Source organism: Gobius niger, assembly GCF_951799975.1.
Source record: "Gobius niger genome assembly, chromosome: 8".
Taxonomy (NCBI): Eukaryota; Metazoa; Chordata; class Actinopteri; order Gobiiformes; family Gobiidae; genus Gobius; species Gobius niger.
The window spans coordinates 8,618,431-8,641,760 of record NC_136859.1 but is presented as its reverse complement, the minus strand read 5'-3'; the positions used below and the strand labels follow the sequence as shown (position 1 = coordinate 8,641,760).

The window sequence follows — 23,330 nt, the reverse complement described above, 5'->3', positions numbered from 1 at the left end:
CCTTCTGCGCATGTGTGAGGCGTTACAATGATCTACAACAGCAGTGGCTTAAGTGTGTGGACAAACAAAACAAGCTTGCCTCTTGCAGATATTTCCAAAAAGGGAGATCATCAGTGCTGTAAATTAGCACTTGTGCTAACACACTCAAAACATTGCATTTGGTTTGTCCACTGTTGTCCATAATTAACAAATAAAAAAAAAATTTATGTTATGTTACTGCAGCGCAAAATTGTAAAATGATCTAAGAAACTAAACTAATACAAAGTTATAAATCTTAATTTTAGCCTAGGTTAAAAGTCACATAGAAATAGGTAAGAGTCTTGTTGCCTTTTGGCAAGTCTCTCTAACACCCAGAGAGCAGCATGAGCGAGGAGCCACGTCAAAACTGGATTAGCAAATGCAATCAAGGTGGATTAATTATGGATGGAGGGCTGTTCCATTTCGCCTCATGCTTTCTGTCTTGTGCACTTCCTGAGCAGAGAGACAGAGACAGAGAGAGATTGACAGGGCGACCTGATATTTCACATACTGCATACAGCTTTAAAATTAGTGATGGGTCGGTAGCAAATTCGGTACGAAAAAAAAAGACTCGACTCTCATTGTTCACCTAAAAGAGCCAGGTGAACAATGAGAGCGGAGTCTTTTTTGTTTTTAGGTTTCTTGTTTATTGAGTGCTGCATGTCAAGAATAGAAGCTAACCTACAAAATTCTCTAGCTTTTACGACTTGAGGCAGAAATAAGAAGGAACATTTAAATGATCAGTGACAAATAAGAGGCCAGTGACAGAAAAACTTCAAAGTTGAGTTGGCACGATTTAAAAAAAAAGAAGCTTTCTACTATCATCTTGTGTAGTCGCATGGCGTAGATGCTTGGCGCTGCCCCCTACAGTTTGGGAGAATACCTGCTTAAACCATGCAGCTGCTGAACAGAGCATGAAGGCCGCTAGCGTCCAACTGAAATTTCTGTGCGGCAAAATTCCAATGAAAATTTCCGTGCGGGTAGCATACTGAGACCTTTAGTCAAAGCCACACCGCGTACGATTTCCCCCAATAAAGCAAATTGAAATACAAGCATTTATTTTATGACAGATATTTCCATCATTGAAAAATATCTCAGCTCGTCTCCATGGAGATGTCCATCCATTTTCTTCCGCTTTATCCAGGGCCGGGTTGGGGGGGCAGCAGTCTCAGCAGAGATGCTCAGACTTCCCGATCCACGCACACCTTCCCTAGGAGCATGTTTTGCACTGATGTCAACAGTATAGTCCAAAATGTTACAAAGTGTGCCTTTAATTTGACAACAATCAGCCTCATATTTTCGGTTTTATGTTTAGACGCTGGGTATGTGGAGTCAAAAGTAAACAATACGATCACGTGCACAGCAATGGGGGAAGGAGGCTGTTTTAAGTAGAGGTTAGCTACAGTGAAGGCAGTTTGAACCCTGACATTATCACATTATCAAAATGCTCCTGACCATGGCTCAAGATCTGAAGATCGGTGCGACTGCTGCTCCCAACAGTTTCCCCCAGCATTTTGAGTACTCAAACAGGATAACGCCGTGAATTTCAAACCCCCCCTAACATAAAACCTCTGTAAGTCTCCATTGTGAAAAGTCAGACGTGTTTTAGTGGGAAATGTACATTACTTGCTATAAGAAATAAAAGCAATAGCATCAATTGCTTCCACCATCTGATAAAGCCACAAAGCCGTCCATGTTGTGAGCTTGTTCCAAGGTTAAATTTTCACATTGGTGGCTTGGATGCTTCCCTATTAATTAGCAGTTCAGAGAAAATGTATAGAAGCCACAATGAGGGTGATGCTGCCTGCGTGTCAAATGCATTTCCTTCTTGCAGCACCTTTGTGCGCCAATAACATGTTTGTTCGTATAAATTAAGAAGGCTTTTAACCACAGTGGCAAGTGTGTGATGTCGCGACCTTCATTCATTAGTTAAAAAGCCGCTCTAATAAATTCCCCACTTTTAATGTTTCGCAAGAGCTATTAAAGCCCTAGCATAGCCTAGTTCCTTGTTATGGCTTTCAATAAATAGCGTGGGGTATAAAGGGGGGGAGCGGACTTTCCCTCCTGCCTTTCGAAAAGCCGCTCTAATAGCGCCTAAAGACGTATTAGGCATTTGTGAGCAGGCGCTTTACAGAAGTGGGGCTCCTCGGTTGTGGAGCTGCCCGGGCTTAAGGTAATGAATAGAGCGGAGAGGCTGACGGAGGCTAATTCACCTCGCTCAGCACAAGAACGGGACGCCATATCAATCTATATCAGTTGCACAGGGACTTTCAGAGATGAGGGCTTAGCAGCATAAGGGAAAAGGAGAGAAAGAAAAGGCAAAAGTGGTTTAAGATCAAATGTGTTTTCAAGTTCAATCAAGAACATTTTCCATTTTCAAGGGGCATTTTGTGTGTATAAAACGTAACATCACTCAACCTGCCTTCAGCTGCATGGATATTAAGTACAAGTTTGTTAACATATCCTACCTAAACCTCAGGAACCATCAGAACGGTTCGCGCTCACAATGCACTTTTCACCAATGAGCAAAGCTATGTGTTTTATCATCTCCTGCTCACATCATGTGTTTTCCAGAAGCATTTGACCCGATATTGATCACTTTTCACGTTACGCTACCTCGCAGCTTCAGACACTTCTTGGTTTTGTTTCGCACCATGGTCCCAGTTTCTTTTACGACTAAAATCATCAACATCAAAACCCTATCCTCACTGTGAAGTATAGTGCAGGGAGAAACATGGTGTAGGACTGTTTTGTTGCCTCAACGTGCTATCATCAATAGAAGAATTAAGTTTATAACAATATTTTGCAGAAAAACCTGAGACATTCACAACATGCATGGAATAAGTAAGTGATCCCTTGTATTAAATATCTGGTTGATCGTTCTTTTGCAGCAATAACTGCTTTTCTTTAGTTGCACGTTAGAAGTTCACAATGATCAGGATGAATCTTGGACCATTCCTCTTTACAAAACTGCTGTAGTTCAGTGAGTATTACGTGGTGTATTTACTTATTCCACGCTCTCCTGTGAATGTTTACATGTTGTGTCCAGTAAAAATATGATGAAACATAAATGTTTGGGTGGTAGGTTAGTTTAAGCAGACTCTGTTTAATCATTCCTGTGATTTTGATGAAGATCAGACCACATTTAGTGACCAATTTAGGCAGAAATGTGAGAAACTTACTTTTTCTCATTACTGTACATATCCAGCATCAATGACAGAGTTAGCAGATATGAAGACTTGCTATTGTTTGCCTCTAAAACCAGCCTGCTCACATCAGGGGACGACTGAAACGTGGCTGCGTCACCCACTCGGATACCGCATTCACAGAGGCAAGGTGGGTGAAGAGTCTAGCCTAAGAACACAATAGCTGTGAAGAGAGAAGAGAAGAAAAAGCATCTACCCTGAGTCGCTGTCGCTAAAAGTTTTGTCCAGACACAGGATATGCATAAATTGTTCTTGGTCTTTCTTTCGGTATTGCAAGTTATTACATACATACAACTGATTTGCATTTGCAGTTTGGAAAAAGCAAGGCCCGAGCCGGAATGAAAAACAGCTCTCCCATTCTTCCCCACGGAGTGAAGAATCTCCTCCTCTGATTTCATTAATATTTTACCCCGCAGGAAATGAGCTCTCCAAAGACAGATGCCTTCCTTAATTCTTAAAATACGTCCATTTAAAATTGAAATTCAGGCAAACCCCGAGCAGACAGACAGATCATTTCTGAATCAGACGGCAAGACGCTGCTGATGAGAACATTGTACTTTGACAAAAGAGAGTCATCCAGTTTTTAATAGAATAAATGTTCAATAATAGGGTGGTGACATGATGAAATGCAAGCAGTGGAGGGATGGTGAAAGGGCGGAAGAATGCTGAGGAGAGGAAGAACCACAGAGGACAGAAAAAAGGAAGCTAGTTTGTGTGAGAGAAGAAAACAGATGAGTCACACATTAAAGAGGCATTTGGAAAGAAAACAAAATCTGACATAAACTGCAATGAAAAAAATAACAATTCATATACGTTTGTCTCAGACCTGCTGAAGGCATATAAAGGGATACATATCTTCACTTGACTTCACTTTATTTCATGTCCCCGATGGGGCAATTAGTTTTGCAACACAAGGACACATAAAAACATAAAAGAGATAAACATCATTCACCAATCCAACAAGATGCCCAAGTGCAAAGCTCAAAATCAACAGAGTCATTGGCAATTGTATGTATAGCAATTGGGCAAAAAAAAAGAAACAATTTCTCCTCACACAGAACTCAACGCCTGTATACTCCGACTATGGTCAGAGTTTAGAATATGGCTACAGGTATAAAGGAGTGTTTGTCTGTTTATCCCCACCAATGGAGCCCTGAGCCTCGAACCAGAAGGCAAGTAACAGAATTCATCATGAAGAGGATGAGCATCATCACCTGTCCAGAAAACAGGTCAGAAGGTGGAGTCTAAGGAGCTCCCAAAACCTTAGCACTCAAACTTCCAAACCAACACATCATAGAAAACGTTATAAGTGACTCGACACAAGATTTATAAAACAGTCTCATTATGGTCCACATGAAAGTAAGCCAGTTTCCGGAGGCAAAGCACATGCTGCTGCCCTTTCTTGCCCCTTTCTTGCCCCTTTCTTCTTCTTATAAAAATGTGTATGCAAGACACAGATATTATACTTAATTTGATAACTTATTATAATAACAAAGTATACATAATTTGCCCTGTGGTGATGTTCTGAACTATGTGCCCAACAAATAATGACAAGCAAATTAAGTGAATGCTTAAAAGCTACATGGTTCCAGTCAGTTTAACCTCATACCATATATTTTCTCTTTGGTCTACCTCAGGCCAGCGGCTCCCAACCTCGAGGCGCCAGGAGTTAAGGCTGGCCAAAGGGACAGATCAGAAAAAGTACAATAGCATCAAAGTCAACATAACTGTGAAATGACTAGACTCCATTTGCTTGAAACTGGCAGTTATTTCTATGCCCCATTCTAATGTGAAACTTAGTAACTTGTGTCTAATTGCATTTCATGTTTATTGTGGGATATTTTAAGATTAAGTACTTTGGACAAAACAATAATATTGTTAATCGCAATACGCTAGTGCAGCGGTTAGCCCGGGTCCTAGGTTCGATTCCCACCTGGACGGGGCCTTTCTGTCTGGAGTTTGCATGTTCTCCTCATGTCTACGTAGGTTTCCTCCAGGTTTCCGCTACAACTAAAAACATGTACAATAGCCAGGTTGAATTAGAGCGTGTTTGAGAGTGCGAATGTGGGACAACAGATGCAAATGATGTCCCTACCAAATAAACCAATAAAGAAATATTTTCCAGCTTCGATGTATCGAACTTCAAATTTTGGCCTAGGTGGCGGGACTTCACTTGAAACTGTTGAAAAGTTTAAAGATCTAGTTGTACAGAGACATTAAAGCAATACTAAGTAACTTGTTTACCTTAATAAATCCTTTTTGTAGTCCCTCTGGGGGTAATACAAGTGTTAATGGCCCCTGGTGTCTCTGGCCAGGAAACCACAATTGCAACATGACGGCCACCGGACCGGAGCAACCAATGCATACTAATAGAATGACGAAGAAGAAGCGAACAGGCTAACGGGCAAAGCTAACTGGGGGCTAGAGCCACTTTAAACAGTATTTACAGGCAAGTTTGAGCGTAAAAAAAATATCTCCTTTGTGTAATTGGATTTACAATATCCCTCTATCCCTTTGCCTTTTCTGTCAGTGAAGTATTTACTCTTACGGACAATTAATACGTTAAAAAATCGCAACTTGCTACAACACCTGCAGTTGCGCTTATGGCCTCTAGGGGAGGGAGATAGATGTACTGCACCAGATTAAAGATAAAATAGCTAGTTTGCATCCACATGCCTTCTCTTTCACATATAAAACACTGCATTCTGGAAACGCTGTAACATGAGCTTTCCTAACGAACCTGATCCTGATATGGCGAAATAAATGTACTTAACTTGTAGAAACCCACATACAATGCGCTGATCTAAACCCTCAGGCCGCAGCCTATTAACGGCACAACTCTTCGCACAGTTTGATATGTATTAAAATTGACAGGCATTGGGAAAAAACTTGCGTCCCAACACACTCGCACCTGCGCCAAGTGTTACAAGTGCGCTAACTGTGTATGCAAACAACACAAGAGCAACGGCCCCAGATGTGATTAAACCATCCCTTTTATCAATTTGTCACGGCACACTTCTCCCTTTCCGCGCACACTCAATTACAGAGCCGCGCAGTGCCTCTAATGCAGTTTATTATGACGTCCATTAGCTTGAGTGACGGGAAGGTTAAGAGACTTGAGCACTTTACGCCGGGAGCTGCGGGTGTGACAAAATGCGGATCACGGCTATTATACTTCAGGGTCTTCATCAACAAAAGGCCAGAGTCGGAGGAGAGGAGGCTGACCTTTTCGCTCCTGCTGAAATCTGCGGCGCCGGGTGTCCCAGTGATGGATTGCAAAGTGCACTCGGACGGACAGCGCGCCGACCGGGGACTTTCGGAGGCAATGATGGCTGTGGCGTTTTCAAACAGCAGCGGCAGCAACGCTCTGTTTCGCCAGCGCGCAAGACAAGTACAAGTGGTCAAGTGGGCGAGGGAAGTCTGCGTGCATGCTGTAATGTGGTGACCTCTGAAAAGACTGGTGCCCGTGAAAAATAAGACTGTAATAAATATGTCTTCGTTTCAATATTTAGTATGAGCATTTGCGCAAACCTAGGGCAGGACAATAGACCCTTTCGCTGCTTACATCATCAGTGACATCAGCTGGAGGCAGGAAGTGATCGTGAGAAATAAGATCAAACTAAAACTAGCGATTATAAGTGTAAAACTACAACTAAATAATGTGGTCCAGTTGTGGCTTAAGGTGCAAGAACAAGAGGAATGACCTTTGAGATGATAAAATTAGGTTAATCGCACAACAGATAGACATTTGTTTATCATTACTATGACAACAGCTACAATGGAAATAGATGGGGAATCTAGCTTCCCGCCTCCAGCTAAGCCTGGAATGTTATTAAAGGGTCAATATAACGCCAAAATATCATTATCGCTATATTAAATGACCGAATATTCATATATTAAAGGCCACAATACATTTTTGAGCTTGAAATCTATCCACTTTTGCGAACACAGTTGAAACAAAATATGCATGGTTTACAAAAGTGGACATAAGTAACATTGTAATCCTGATATTCGGAGTTTACTTCCATTGTAGCCTTGGCTTAATCTTGATCGATTTAATTTGATATAAAAAAGACATGCAGACATAAATATCTCATTATTGTGTGTTGAAATAGTTAAGAAAGATATTGCAATCATTGAAGATAGTTATTCAACATCACAGTTTTTCTTCATATAGTCAAAAGTGTAATTAAACACTTATTGTTTTCAGTTTCAGAAAATGTAGCAGTGTCTGCGTTACAGGTATCGCTGCATAATCATAATCGAATCAAAATTGCAGTTTGAATGATTGCAACTAGCAAATTGCAAAGAACAATTATGTTTTGCAGTACAAGTAAATTGCCTTCATGTAATTTTATGTAACTGTGAAGCACTTTGAAATGCCTTGTGTACAAATTGTGCTTTATAAATAAACTTGGCTTCGCCTTCAACAAACATGTTCTGAAATGCATGCGACTCCTGTATTAGTTTAGCAGTTTATATTGTCAGCCTCTTTCAAATGTTAATGCTACTAAAGGTGTTTAAACAGCACTGTGAACTGAATTTTAAAGCAGCGATCGCAAAAACAAAACACAAATGTATTATCTTCTACAAGTGTGCTTTTGCCCCAAGTACTGGAAATCCAAAATCAAAGTACTTTTGAATTATTTGCTAAAAAAGGAACAGGAAATCTAACTATCTCTTTTCAATATCAAGAAAACCATCCTTGCACATTGGACTGTTTCAAATACTTCATACTTCTTCCTCTAAACTGGCAATTTATGGAAAATAAAAATGGATACACCTCAAAGGCACACCTTACTTTATTATGCTTACAAATAAAGGGAGTAGATTTTGAATTAGTTAGTTGTTTGTTGTGCTCCAAAGACATTCCTAAAGGGCCTATCTCACCGGCCAGGAGACTAGTTGGAGACTCGAGTTGCCGCTGGTCACGGGGATGTCTCCGAGACGTCCCCTAAAGATAAGGCGAGTCTCCAGGTAGTCTTGTTGAAAACGAACAGGTTCGATTTCAGCGGAGACTGCTTGGAGACTTGAAAACGGCACGGTAGCACAGCGGTTAGCGCTCGTGCTTCACAGCTAGAAGGTCCGGGTTCGATTCCCACCAGGGACGGGGCCTTTCTGTGTGGAGTTTGCATGTTCTCCCCGTGTCTGCGTAGGTTTCCCCTACCGCTAAAAACATGTACAATAGGCCAGGATGAATGTGAGTGTGTTTGAGAGTGCGCATGGGGGACGACGGATGGAAATTACCTTAAGGCTACAATCCAGTGTGGCTTGTTTACATGCATGAGACCCATGTATGTTCATTAAAGGGACTATACGGAGTTTAATAATGTTAAAATTATGCATTGTCTTCCCCCTAAATGTTCCAACAATGTCCTAATGTTTAGAATGAGCTCAGATCTGCCTCTAAAATCCTGCACTGTCCCTCAAAAACGTGTTACTTCAGGTCAGAAGTGCCGTCATGCACAAGCTTAATATAGAAGGTGCAGTTACACATATGACCTGAGGTGGCAGTAGTGAGTATAAAATGGCTAACTTGCATAATAGCCCCTTTAACATGCACTGTCCCGACCAAATAAACGAATAAATAAAAGAATGCAAAAATGTTAAAGTCTCCATGTGGTCTCTGCGCAGTCTCAATCATTCGTGTCACGAATACTATTTGTTGTTCTCAACCTGCGATGTTTGTGTACCAAGGAGATCTCCATACAACAATCAGTCCACGGTGACAATCAGTCAGACTGCGCAACGCCTCACAACATTCAAGGAGCAATTCTGTCAAGGTAATGTAAACAACAAAAACTAGCTGCTAGTTAACCATCGGTAAAAAGGCTTCATACTTAGACGCACAGCACACAAAGTTCACAAGTATCTGTTTTTTTATAATAAACAAATGTTATTCCACAGCAAAAACAGGTATAGCCTTTAAATATAAAAAGCATTGCTTCAAAAATCCTGCAGCCTTATACCATGTCCTGTAAAAAGTGCATTGGCAACCCGCAAAACAGAACATTTTGTGTCCCTTTAAGCCTAAAAATTGAACTGTAGAAGGACCACAGTGGTTGCCTTTTGTGCAGAGGAAAATGTTACATATAAAACGGCAATAATGTTTCTGACTTTTCGACCCGCTTTCAAAATCCGAGCAGGAAGTGCACAGCTGGAGTGTGCTGCAGTCGGCGTTTGAGTGTGGGTTTGTCAGTCAAAATGTCAGTCGGGGTGACGCGTCTTTGTGGGCAGTGACAGGAGGCTGAGAGCTACAGAACTTCTATTAAAAGAGAACATCACTCAGAGGCCATTACATCCACAGAGCTGCCCTGGTCCTCGGGATACATTGTAACCGCTTCAAAAACATGCATATCTGAACCGCTCCCTCAGAACTTAAAACACTGGGCCACTTGTCAATGCATTAGCAGACACAGACATTTATTTATCCTCTCCACTGCAAAAGAACAAGAAAGCATTTTAAAGAGACCTCAAAACGGGAAACGGGAACTTGTTTGGGACACAGCAAATGCAGATGGCTGTTACACTTGTAATACAGCATTCATATGAACTCTAAAAATTGCAAGAATAAAAATGAGTAAAAACAAAGTGAATTGAAGTGTTCTCAATAACAAAAAGTGTAGTTCAATATTCACACTGAAAACGTTTGTAAACATGGCAAGTGGAAGGTCCTGTTGCCCTTTTACCTCGAAATAAAGTAGAAGAAGAAAAGTTGATGTATTTGACCCTTTAGTGACCCTGTGATATAGACACAAACGGCAATGTGTCATACAAAGGGAAGCGGCCTAGCTGAGGGGGGAAATCAAGATTTTTCACTATTTTTAACCATTTTCTAGCTGAGTATCAACATATTTATCCTACACCAATAAAGTCAAGTCAAAATCGGGTCCATATTTTCACAGCAAAATGTTCAGTAGAAGCAAAAAACGGCACTCGTTAGCATTGTTTCGCTACCGTTAGCATAGCTTCCTGGTTAGCATTGTCTGTTTTAAAAGTATTTATGGACTGTTGAACCTCCTCTCTTTGTCTCTGTATTTTTATTTAGTAGAAAAAATATTCATAATTCAATATTTGTTTTAGTAAGGGTGGAAAAATGGGAGAATGTCCTTTTTTGTTCCCCACCCTGCTTTGAACGTGACCATATATGGGCATTTGCAAAGATGCTGCCTGTATCTATATGGGTGTTTAGCTTAGCTTCTTCCCTTCCCATCCCGGAGGCCATTATGATGCTACAGGATCAGTTCTATTTCAGGTTTTTAGGGTTTCTGGTAGGTTTTCTGAATGGAATGTATGCGTAACTATGGAGAGGTTTCAATCAGCAGTGAAAACCTACTGGGATCACTGGGATGGTAAGTAAAGGCGTTATGCTAACCATCCAAGCAGCCGCTGGGTCACGAAAAGGTCACATACGTACTAATATCAACTTGATAAGATCCTGGAACTATTTTGGAGGATCCAGCTAAGATTTGAGATGCTATAATGGTGTTTAATGAGAGGGTTCAGATTTACAAGCACCAGATTTTTGAAAACGACAGATTCAAGGTGGAATAAACGGTGCAAAGCCATCAGCGGAGTGTGTGGTACCTCGTCCAGTTCTGAGATGTAGACGGGCTTCTCTTCAAAGCCGATGGGCATGGGGTCACTGGGCGGGATCTCCACTTCCTCAAACATCTTAGTGTTGTCTCGGCGGATTCCCTCGGGCAGCAGCATCTGAATGTCACATACAGGCAAAGAAAAACCTCACAATCCACCTCAAAGAACTCAGAAACATGAAATGGAGACGGAAGTTTGAAGGAGATTTTGAGGTCGCACAAGATTTTTGCTTCGTCCAAAGGTACCATGACAGGATTTATAATAACGCATTGAGTGGGAGTGGTTTGACAGTGTAAATTATACATTTTCCAGAAGCATGAACATTTTATGCGCTTTCACACATGTATGGTTCAGTAGACTGATTCGATTGGGGACCAACTATGAAACTATCAAAAAAGCAGGAATAATAAAGAAATGAAAGATCCGCACAACTGTGTAGCTCCCAAGCTTTTTTAATGTTCACCGACAAAGCTTGGGAGCTACACTTGTGAAGATCTTTAATTTCTTTATTATTCCTGCTTTTTTTTATCCTGCACACTGACACAGACTGCGTGGATGTGTTTTTACCCACAAACTGACTTACAAAGAAAAAATATCATTAATATCAGTCACTGGGTCCATGATCTCTCTGTACAAGACCAAAAATGTCTTAAAAAACTAAATAATTTTACCTCTATATAATATTAAAGGACTTTAGAACACTGTGATGTCACCTGAAACCAAGCAATAGATCTATAGTTGGATTGATGAAAAATCCAACTATACATGCGTTTCCAATGACATCACGTATAGTTCCGGCGGCCATTTTGAATACCGAAGTAGCATTATACAGTACTACAACTTGTAACAATATCTCTATTCAGGACGAAAATGAAAGACAACTGATTGACAGTGGCATTTTTATGTACTCGTAATCATTACTCAAGAAGATGAGAGCAAAAAACAGCCCCAAAGATGCACGTGAAGAAACCAGTGAGTCAGTGTTTAAGCTGCTCTAGACGTTAGCATGCTACCGGTTAGCATTTAGCTTCAACAGCTCAGTAATTTTCAAAATGGCCACCATAACAACAAAAGTCACATGACTCAAAGGCATGTACTGTATACAGTAGAGGCGTTTTAATTTCCTTCTCTCACACTTTACAATTTTGATTGCTAGGTTGGTGCACCATCACCGCCTGCATATGATACAGTGCACAACTATCCATATTTTGTCGCAGCATGACTAGGTGCGAGTGTGTTGGACCAGGGACAACCACGGCACGTTTAGGAACCAACCTCCCCTAAGGACCAAAGCCAGCCATGGTGACAGTAACATGAACTCTATTTTGCTAGATGAGAAAGAAGAAGACAGCCCTCTGAATCAACCATAGCATGCACCATTTAATGTTTCACTGCATAACGTGGCAGCAAGCAGTGATTTTCACAGATTGCCGACTACTAGCATTAGCCGCCGTTAGCATAACACTAGCCAGTTTACCCTAGCTATTTGCTTGGCCCTTTTTGCACAATTTCATGAACCCCATCAAAAGGCTGTATTTGTCCACAGCGTTCACTTCCAGATTTCCATGGTTTAATAGTTACATGTCATTATTATTGTGTGCTGTAGTGGTGAGTCGCATTTGCTCGTGTGACACTTTAGGCTACGCTTGCAAGATTTAAATTGAAGTAAATCTCTCAATTTGGTTAGTCATATGGATCTAGTGCTCGGCCTTTATGCCAGCAATGTGTCCCGTGTGTTGAATTTGTTTTTAATTGTGTCCTGAAGCAGTGTATTGTGTCCTCATTAAAGTCCTGAATCCTTTTAATTGGTGTCGACTTGTAATCCCAATTATTTTAATGTCATGTCAAGGTTATACCAAGTCTTAACTGGCTGTAGAAGAAACAGGTTGGATAATAGGTTATAAAAAAAAAAAGCTGTATGTCAGATTCCACATTGGTGCTTCTGGCCTTACCCTGGCTCCTCCCACAAACGCAGGAGCTTTGGTGGCCTCTCCGTAGCTGTCGTAGACGTTTGGATACCGGACGCGTTCGTACACCCTCTCTCTCAGGAGCACTGGCTCACGCCGAGCATTCAGCAGAGAATGTTCCCTAAAAGAAGAAAACAACACAACAAAACGTGACTCAAGAGAAACAATTTTTGTTTTGTTTGAAATAAAAAATAACTTTAATTCGTCAGTGAGTTGCAGAGATGAGCTACTAATTACCAAAAGTAAAGCTAAATTGAAGTCAGTGACCCTTAAAGGGACTATACAGTGTTTAAAAATGTCAAAATTAAGTATTTTCCTCCCCCTATATGTTCCAACAATGTCCTATGGTGTAGAATGAGCCCAGACATATTCACAACTGCCTCTAAAATTCTGCACTGTCACTCAGAAAGGTGCTAATTCGGGTCCGAATTGCACGAGCTTAATATAGAAGGTGCAGTTACACGTATGACCTGAGGTGGCAGTAGTGAGTATAAAATGGCGAACTTGCATCTAGCCCCTTTAAATAAAATTATTATGATGCTATGCTAATTAAGGAAAAATGCCTGTAACATAAGAGAATGACCTGTACAGCATATAAATTGATTGGTAATTGGAAAAATCACGGGTTAGTTAATGCCCATTTCATCTGATCATTATTATTTAAAATTGACTTTCAAATACAGTTTTCCTTAGTTTGACGTTTTTGTAATGTTTATTACATTCCTTAAATAGGTACTTGATGTAGCACAAGAAGAAAATAACATGAACAGTAAGGGCCAAGAGCACGTCCCGGTTCTCTCCTGAAAGGGGCTAGATGCAAGTTGGCCATTTTATACTCACTACTGCCACCCCAGGACATACTTGTAACTGCAGGTTCTATATTAAGCTCGTGCATGATGGCACTTCGGACCCGAATTAGCACCTTTTTGAGTGACAGTGCAGGATTTTAGAGACAGTTGTGATGAATAGGTGTGAGCGGGAGGAAAATACATTTTTAAACTTCGTATAGTCCCTTTAAGGACAGAATTCTCCCTCTTCGGATGTCACTTTAAGAACAAAGCTATTCAAAAAAATGTAGACATTTTTTATCTTCAATGGTGTGCCACACTGATTATTATTTAATCAAAGTGAGACAAACAGTAAAACGTGATCTCTTCCTGTCCCCAGCCTCTTTACTGTCCCTGAAAGACGCCGGAGTTTGTAGGTTGTCTTGCCTGTATCAGAAAGCGCAGGTGGGCTGAGGACAGAGCTACAACAGAGTCGAGCTAAAGTGAGGCAGGAAAAAAAGGCGCCATACCTTAAAGCTCTCATCTCACGGGGGTCAAAGTTCATGGGAGCCTCCAGGCCGTCGCTGTCGTCTGTGGCTTTGGCGCGTTTCCTCTCTCTCTTCTCCTCCCTGCGATACATCTTCAGCATCTGCTTCTCCTGCTCCGAGAGGATAGTCACCTGGCACCCGAACGCCGGCTTGGACGCCTCCGCCCCCGCCATCCGACTGAAGTCTGCAGGACGACAGAACAGCTACGCTTAGTCTCACAAGTGTTTTGGGCATTTATTGGGGTATTTTTTTTTTTTTTTGCACGGTCGTTCATATTTGTAATAGAATACGACTTGTATCTATATAACTATCAAGCATGCATTTAAAAAACTTAGAATATGAATCTTGTTTTGAACAGTTTTCCCTCATTTAGACTTTCCACCTTATCAGATCAAGAATACTTTGCTTTGATAATATATCAGTCTGGTTCTAAGGCAATTACTTGAAATAAAGTAAAACTGCCAATGGGACAAGCACAATTTTCTAACCCCATTGGCAGTTTAACAACCTGAAAAAAGACACAATGTATTGAATCAAATCTGAAACATCTCAGAACAAGTGAAATACTCTAAGTCAGGGGTGCCCAAAGTGAGGCCCGTGGGCAAAAATTGGCCATTCCGTTGGCCTGCCAGAGAGTGACTACTTTTGTGCCGGTATGATTATTACTAACTCTCTCCCGTTCATTCTCAATGGTAAATATGGATGCAGTACACTTTTTGGCCATCCGCGTCAAATTGGGGGCGCTGTTTAAGTCCTTTCGCAAAGTTAAGGAAACACTGTAGTGGTGTCTTGGTGTTTATCAATTACAGAGCTTTGTAGCACATCCGCTAGTTTTCCAACTTTAATTGCAAAGGTTCTGACATCAACAAAGGTACATGTTAGAAATTGATTTAAAAAATAATTTATGCTGAACTGACACTTAAAAAAATATCTAATATGGCATTTTATTTGAGTTAACAAATGAAAGAGGTAAAGTCACTATAGTGGCTGTAGATACAGGTGTTGCTGTTGTAGCATGTTATTTGCAAATCTAAAAACCCAGTCAAACAAACAAATCAACTTAAGAGCAAAGACATTACAATATGATAAATATATCTTGCATAGGGTTTCATAATGTAAAAGTACCCATCAGGTATTGACATAACTAACCAAGAAACTATTTGAAGTATTTATCGTACTCTACACTATATGCACAGACACAACGTTCTTGTGCCAGGGCTGAATGGCTGAAGAAGAAATTACTTTCTGTGATTTCATATAAAATATTTTCGCAAACATGACCCATTAGTCTCCCAGATATGAGGACAACATGTTCAGATGAAACACTGCTTTGACTGAGAACAATAGTAATGTTGATTTATTTATTTAACGTGATGTTCTTTTACGTACTGCACTTGTTTACTTTGGCTATCAGGTTCCCGCATCCTGACTTGGATCAAATTGCCCTCATTTCCCACGGATTTCAGCGGAGCCCTGTGGTTCGGAAGGGGTTAACGCTCCCCCATCTTCCCGTCGCCGCTCCCTGTTTGAGGCACAACAGCTCAATAAAAGGCAGAATTGCTCTTGAAAACAGATGAGATCTCATGATTGCAGCACAGCCCGGGCCTGATTGACTGAATGATTTCGTCTTTATCTCGTCTCCTGCTCCACCAGCGGCTCCTGTCTGTCACTGTGAAACCTGCCCTCCCTCAGACAGCGCATCCCGACCACTCGCTTTAACAGTGTCGCATTCAATTTGGAGGAGAGGTGGGGAAAGGAACAGGGCTCAACGATTTGGGGAAAATATCTAATTGCTATTTTCTCTTTTACGAAGATTATGATTAAGGTTAGATTTGTGATTGTGTTAAATCAAATTAATTTCACAGTGTGCATTTCCAAAATGACAAGGAGCCCGACATTCGAGAGAAGATGGAAATATTAACTTTAAACTAAGACTTGAACAGCATGTGCTCAGGACATGTTTGTAGTGGTCTGAACTACAAGGATAGCAGGTTATAGGGACACGAGATGACATTTTGTTAACAGGATATAGAGCAATTAAAGTCCTGGTGATATTTGCAGCTAAAAGTTTGCAGTAAAATTGCATTAATCATTTGAATTTGTAACACTGAAAAAAGTGTAGAGCTTGCTGGGACTATTACTCATCCCACCGGAAGACCTAGACGAAGTGTGTGTGTGTGGATTGGTAAGTCTGGATGACAATACAGGTTTTATAAGCAATTCAAATTTAATGCTTTTTAATGCAATTTTTAATGTCCAAATACTATATTTTCATGCCATTAACACTGGAAAAAAGAAGAAAAAAACACATATTCCATTTCTTTGGATTTGCAAACGTTTCATCAAACAGAGGAAAGATAATTGGACAAAACGGGAACCCATTAGGCAAAAAAGTGGCCAAAAACTGCAGCTGAATATGTTTTAGCAATGTCAGGCCCGGGGGCCAAATCCGGCCCTCCAGGACAGAACTTCTGGCCCCTAGGATGATTTTGAGGAACATTGTCATGCAAGTAGGAGATCAGGTACCTGTTGGGGTACTGTAAGGATGCGGTAATATTTGGGGTGTCCTCCCACCTGGTCATGTGTGGCATAGGACGGTGATTCTCGGCTGTCGGGACCCAGGGGTGGGTCGTGGAGCCATTTTCAGTTTTTTTTTTTCATATTTTCCATCTAAAACTGCATGTCAGTTATATGACAACTTACAGTTGTATTTGGGTCGTGGCTTGTCATCCGAGGGTAATGGTGGGTCCCGAAGCCAAGTTGTGAACCACTTGGCATTTGCAGAAAAAAAGTTCTTTACTTTAGGCCAGGGGTGTCCAAACTTTTTTCATGGGGGGCCGCATACTGAAGCGTACACAGGGTGAAGGGCCATAGATCGGTAGTTAGTGCCGCAAAACCTTTAACTGCGCCCCACACCTTTATTTATGCTCAAAACCTTCATGCCAGCTCTGTCTCACAGTAAAAGGTTTGTTGTTTTGTTAGAATTATGTAGAATTATTACATTTCAAATAAAAAGGACTATCTCTGGTGATGTGTCCCGATTCAGCAAGAAGGCAGAGGGCCACCAAAAATTGGTCTGAGGGCCGCATTTGGCCCCCGGGCCGCACTTTGGACAACCCTGCTTTAGGCTATAATGGTAAGGTTCGGCCTTCGGTGTTTTGGCAATGATGAAAATCGTGCCTCAACGACGCAAACTTGCCTAACCTGTTCTAGACAATCATTTTATTGAGTAAAAATTGTTTTTCCAATAAATCTACATTAAATGCCACTTTGAATCAAATGTAATGCGCTTTAATGACATTCCTGTGGAAACCTTGCATAAAAAAAGCGTTCTTACTTTCTGGCTCTATTGGGGTCTGGAAGCTTTAGATCGGAAAACAAAAGATTGAATCAAGTGCGACTACAGCTCTTTAAAATGTACTTTCAAGGCACATTTAAATTATTTTTTTTTGACATTGTGGTCTGCACGGGGCTGGACATGGGATGGAAGCCATATTGAATCTGGCAGACAGGGCATAGGATAATGCACATTTCCCGGAATTTCCAATCTTAAAAGTCTTCCATCAAGCACAACTCTGGCTTTAATTGTAAGTACCTTAGGACAGTATGGAAAACAGGTGCAAGCCAAACACTTTGTCAGGTGTCTGGGTAAGTATCCAAACATTTACTCAACAGTTACTTCAAAAAACTATTACTCGTGTACAGGAAAAAAAATACAATTCGGAAAAAGCTGTAGGATGTGCAACTCCTTCTGTCTGATATTGATGTGAATGTATCTCAGCTCTGTCGGTCTGAAGTGTTCCCAGCCCCTTTGCAGCCCTCTCCTGCAGCCATCCAGTCTTGTTTAAGTGTCTGCAGCAGCGATTACCTCCAAATCTCCAGATTTCTCATTTCCTCTGTCGGTCACAGCGACGTAATCTCGGGGAAAAAGCTCCGCCAAGATGTGTTTAGTTTCGTTTTCACAGCTTTAGACGATGACAATCAGGTTGTGAAATGACAATGCAGAGAAGAAGCTTTTTGCTACCAAAGAAATATAAGCATCTGATAAGAAAAGGTAATTTAAGATAAAAGTTGGGTTAACATACTTGTCTCGGTAGAGATCTGTCATCTGCTTTTGACCCGGTGCTTAATATGTTAACACGATATGAGAAACAATTGAGATATTCCGTATCAGTTTGAATATAACAATGATATTGCTAGTGGTTTAAAAATGGCACTGCAACTACAACTGAACTTGAGTTGCCTTAAGCGGCACATAAAGGCCCAAGAATCAATTACTGTTAATATACAGTAATTTACCTTTGAGCATTTTACGCAGCATTTGTTTGAAACAGATTTTAAGCTATTTCAGATTACCCCCGCCACAATATATATTGTTTGTTTGGCACGGCTGTGTTAAATAGAAAATGCCCGGATGTTGATTGCTAATGGTAGCTGCAACTCTCCTTAGGTTAGGGCTAAGGTAAGGTTAGCTTTGGTTCGTAAACTCCACTATCCTTGAGGTTGGGGCTATGGTTGGCTTGGGTACGTAGACTCTACTATCCTGGGAGGAGCCTGCGAGGAGCGAGCGAACGCGGAACGAGCGATGATGACATCACCCCAGAGATGACTTGTACCACACTGTGCCATCGTCATGGCACTGGTTACTATGTCTCCTAGACGTAGAGCTGCAGGCGGATGCAGGCGCACAAACAGGTGCAGGCGAGCTAACGCGAAACGAGCCAGCGAGGAGCCTGCGAAGAGCCAGCGAGGAGCCTGCGAAGAGCCAGCGAGGAGCCTGCGAAGAGCCAGCGAGGAGCCTGCGAAGAGCCAGCGAGGAGCCTGCGAAGAGCCAGGAGCCAGCGAGGAGCCAGCGAGGGGCCAGCGAGGAGCCAGCGAAGAGCCAGCGAGGAGCCTGCGAAGGGCCAGCGAGGAGCCTGCGAAGAGCCAGCGAGGAGCCTGCGAAGAGCCAGCGAGGAGCCTGCGAAGAGCCAGGAGCCAGCGAGGAGCCAGCGAGGGGCCAGCGAGGAGCCAGCGAAGAGCCAGCGAGGAGCCTGCGAAGGGCCAGCGAGGAGCCTGCGAAGAGCCAGGAGCCAGCGAGGAGCCAGCGAGGAGCCAGCGAGGAGCCAGCGAGGGGCCAGCGAGGAGCCAGCGAAGAGCCAGCGAGGAGCCTGCGAAGGGCCAGCGAGGAGCCTGCGAAGAGCCAGGAGCCAGCGAGGAGCCTGCGAAGAGCCAGCGAGGAGCCAGCGAGGAGCCAGCAAGGAGCCAGCGAAGAGCCAGGGAAGAGCCAGCGAGGAGCCAGCGAGGTGCCAGCGAGGAGCCAGCGAAGAGCCAGGGAGGAGCCAGCGAGGAGCCAGCGAGGAGCCAGCGAAGAGCCAGGGAGGAGCCAGCGAGGAGCCAGCGAGGAGCCAGCGAGGAGCCAGCGAGGAGCCAGCGAAGAGCCAGCGAAGAGCCAGCGAAGAGCCAGCGAGGAGCCAGCGAAGAGCCAGCGAGGAGCCAGCGAGGAGCCAGCGAGGAGCCAGCGAGGAGCCAGCGAGGAGCCAGCGAGGAGCCAGCGAGGAGCCAGCGAGGAGCCAGCGAGGAGCCAGCGAGGAGCCACTGAGGAGCCACTGAGGAGCCAGCGAGGAGCCTGCGAAGAGCCAGCGAGGAGCCAGGAGCCAGCGAGGAGCCTGCGAGCGAACGCGGAATGAGCGACGATGACATCACCCCAGAGACCACCATCATCACAGGTGCAGGCGAGCGAACGTGGAACAAGCCAGGCAGCAAAGAGCCAGCGAGGAGCCAGCGAGGAGCCAGCGAGGAGCCAGCGAGGAGCCAGCGAGGAGCCAGCGAGGAGCCAGCGAGGAGCCAGCGAGGAGGGAACGCGGAACGAGCGACGATGACATACCAGTATCGAGTATCAGGCCGATACCACATGCTTGTACTCATACTCGTACTTATTCATGAGGTCCCGATACCAGAAACCGATACCATTTGACGTGCGGTCAGCGCACATACGAGGCGCACCTCTCAGCTGAGGAGAGACGATAGCAACAAACTGGAGAATTCTTTAGTGGAAATACAATAATCCACATAGAGCTGACTTTATTACAGACAGCGCTCCCTAAATCAGAGTCTGTGCTGGATTTAACCAGAGCTAAATGTTGTTAGTGCTGCAGCATCTGCAGTGTTTACAAGATACAAGCTAACGTTGCTAACTCGCGGCTAGCAGTTTTGGCCATTCCGACGCCGTTTTATGCCCAGGAGTTTATTCATCTGAAAAAACTAACCCAGCGACTAAAAAGTCCTCAGAAAATCCAAATTAAAGAGATACAGCATGTCCATATACAGTGAAAACGCTCTAGCTACTCGCTAAGTTGCTACAAACACACGAGAGAAACCATTTAATACTATCTCAATACTATTGTTTAATAAAAATACATAAATGAAAAAAGCACAGGCATTGGGGAGCTTTTGGACATGGGCTTTTCTGTCTGTGTAATAAAGTGCAATAAAAATGAAAAATTATATTGAATGAAAATAAAATAAATAATAAATGGCATCAGAACAATTGTAATATAACTGCTCTTAAATGTGTAGCCTACTTTACTTAAGGAAATGTACATGAGTAAATTAACTAATTACAAACCAATCTGCTGTGAAAGAAGTAAGAATGTTGAAGAAATGTTTTTTATACTGCAAATGGCTAATAAACTGAACTAAACTGATGTAAACATAATTTCTCATGCAAACTGTGCTCTCCAAATGATCCGTAACTTTATTTATTGGATCATAAAATTACCACATTGTTGGGGCCTCTTAAATAAGTGAAGCCATATTTTGTCTGACTATACTGGTGGTTTAAAGACAATATTCAGGTCAGGTCAATAGGAAAAGGGAGCGGACCTGGTTTGGTTTGTAGCTTTAAAGGAAATGAGAAGGTAAGAAAACATTTAGTGTCATTTGTTGTTGTACTGCTTTAATTACTGACACGTACAGCAGCCAGATCCACACTATATAATGGCTGCACTCTATAGACTTTCTCCACTTTTTTCTTCCACCTCTGGGGCTTCTTTACATTAGCTCCAAATGAGGTGGATGTTAGTCAGAAGCATGAAAGTTTGAATGGAGTTGTCTCCACCCCGCTGGGCCCACCCCCCTGGGGGACACTGACAGCTCTGTCCAGGTAGAAACGAACCCCCATCGAGTGTTTGTGCCAGTGCTGCTGTCTGGGTCATTAAGCACAGGCACTTTCCTCCTTCACAACTCTACTGTAAGTGTAGGTGCAGGGGAGAGAGAAGTGCATTAGACACAAAAAATAAGTCAGTTCAGAAAAGCAGCCATTTCTCAACTTTAAGAATTAACTTTTTGATCTCAAACTGGCAGATTGTACGGAACATTTGGTTGAGTTGGACGGTCTAATGGCTGCAGTTTCTTTTATAAGAGTTTTATCGTTCTGCAAAGGAAATACATTTTGAATATGTTTTATACAGAGGCTGCAAAGGCTTCAACTTATTCTTTTAAAATACTTTAAGGTAACTTTATTGTACACTACCCTTGATACATAGTACTTAACTAAAGTACAATGTAATAGGCTTTGTAACAGTGTGTAATAAGTTGTACCTATGGGTTAGACACACAATGAAATAATATGCATTTGTAGTTTGTAGAAGCCGCTTTGAAATGCAACAAGCTCTCTTTTGTCAATGAAGCTAATCACAATACGATGCTGCTAATAGATTATGTAATTTGCTATAAAATGAAGTTAATTCATAGAAGGGTACATGCCCTTGTACGTTGTATGTCGCTTTATCATTGTTGTTTCGCATAACTCCTTTTCGGGAATGTATACAGTACTTGAGTTTCAGTGATGTAAATCTTCCTTAAAGAGACAAGACGGAGTTTAGAAATGTTAAAATCTTGTATTTTCACCCCCCTACATGCCCCAGCCATGTCCTAATGTGTAGAATGAGCCCAGACAACTGCCTCTAAAATCCTGCAGTGTCACTGAAAAAGTTGTTAACAGTGCCGTCGTGCACAAGCTTAATATAGAGACTGCAGTTATGTGTAAGACCTGAGGTGGCAGTAGTGAGTATAAAAAATAAAACATCCATCTAGCCCCTTTAATGTAAATGCCATCTTGAAATTGGTAATTCTATTATGATCAGATAGTGCATAATCCATGGTTTTGCTGTTGTTTCGTTCCTTTTGTACCATTGTGAAATGTACTTTTTTTTTTAAATCACATCGAGTTTGGGGGTTGGAGCTCATAAGCTTATTGCTTCAGCTCACTCCTTTTGAGCAGAATGTATGCTGCTCAAATAAACTAATGATCCAAACTAGACTAAAAATACTTTTGCAACACAATCATATCCTATCTGGAATATTGGTAAACTGGCATCTCCATCCCAACTATCTGTGTGGAGCTTTTCTCATGCGATAACCTAAAATATGTACAACAGGATTCATCCTCCAGCTGAATCGTCCTGACCAAACCTAGTTAAATATTTGGAGATGGGTCACAAATAGCCCCAGCGACGTTGCAGGAAAGGTCAAATGTACAAGCAAAGTCCTAACATCAGTACACTTGTTTGGGATTTAGATTCGATTAATTCATAAGTCAAATCTATGACAAATATTGCATAAAGTCTAACAAAAGTTTTCAGATCTTTGCTTGCTTCCATAGTCTCCGCTAAACCGTGCGCGAGACTCGCCGATTGAGATAAACACCTACGTGCCAAAACGCAAACTGCAATTTAAACGGCTAATCAGCAGGAGACAGGCATCCCCTCTAAATCCCGCTCTTCCCGGTGCCATGCGAATACTGAGAAACTTAATCAGGCTTTTTTTAACCCCTCCTGACTCTGCTCTCGGTCTCCACGGAAACGCTAATCTCAAAAGCTGTCGGCGAAGTTGAATTTTTAACACAGATCAAAACTTTGGCACAATGAAATTACATCAGATGAGGATTGGAGGGAAGTTTCTGGAGAGCTTTTGTTTAGGCCTGTGCAACTGGGAAATTAGTGAATGTTGACAGTAACTTTTACACCGAAAAAACAAGTTCATAAAAGAGCGGAAAACATTTAATCGATTGGATCTGTCAAATACCTGATTTAGTTCACCGTCGATTGAGACATTGTGCCTTGAAGCTCAACAGCATTTGCATAAACATCTGTGAATCTTGCATTCACTGAAAACTTTCCTTAAATGCAGTCGTTGTCAAAAGTAATTTGAATTTGATGATTGCTGTAATTACTGCAAGTTGAACGT

General features: G+C 42.1%; 1 protein-coding gene across 1 annotated transcript in view; it reads right to left on the bottom strand.

Annotated features, from left to right (window-relative positions):
- Positions 1-23,330, bottom strand: part of ascc3 (activating signal cointegrator 1 complex subunit 3) — a 158,684-nt gene that overhangs the window by 111,203 nt on the left and 24,151 nt on the right. Inside the window, exons 6-8 of the mRNA XM_079561281.1 lie at positions 14,085-14,286; positions 12,773-12,908; positions 10,812-10,937 (exon numbers count right to left, since the gene is read on the bottom strand). Coding sequence (XP_079417407.1) covers positions 10,812-10,937; positions 12,773-12,908; positions 14,085-14,286 — 464 coding nt within the window. The remainder of the gene's footprint in view (positions 1-10,811; positions 10,938-12,772; positions 12,909-14,084; positions 14,287-23,330) is intronic.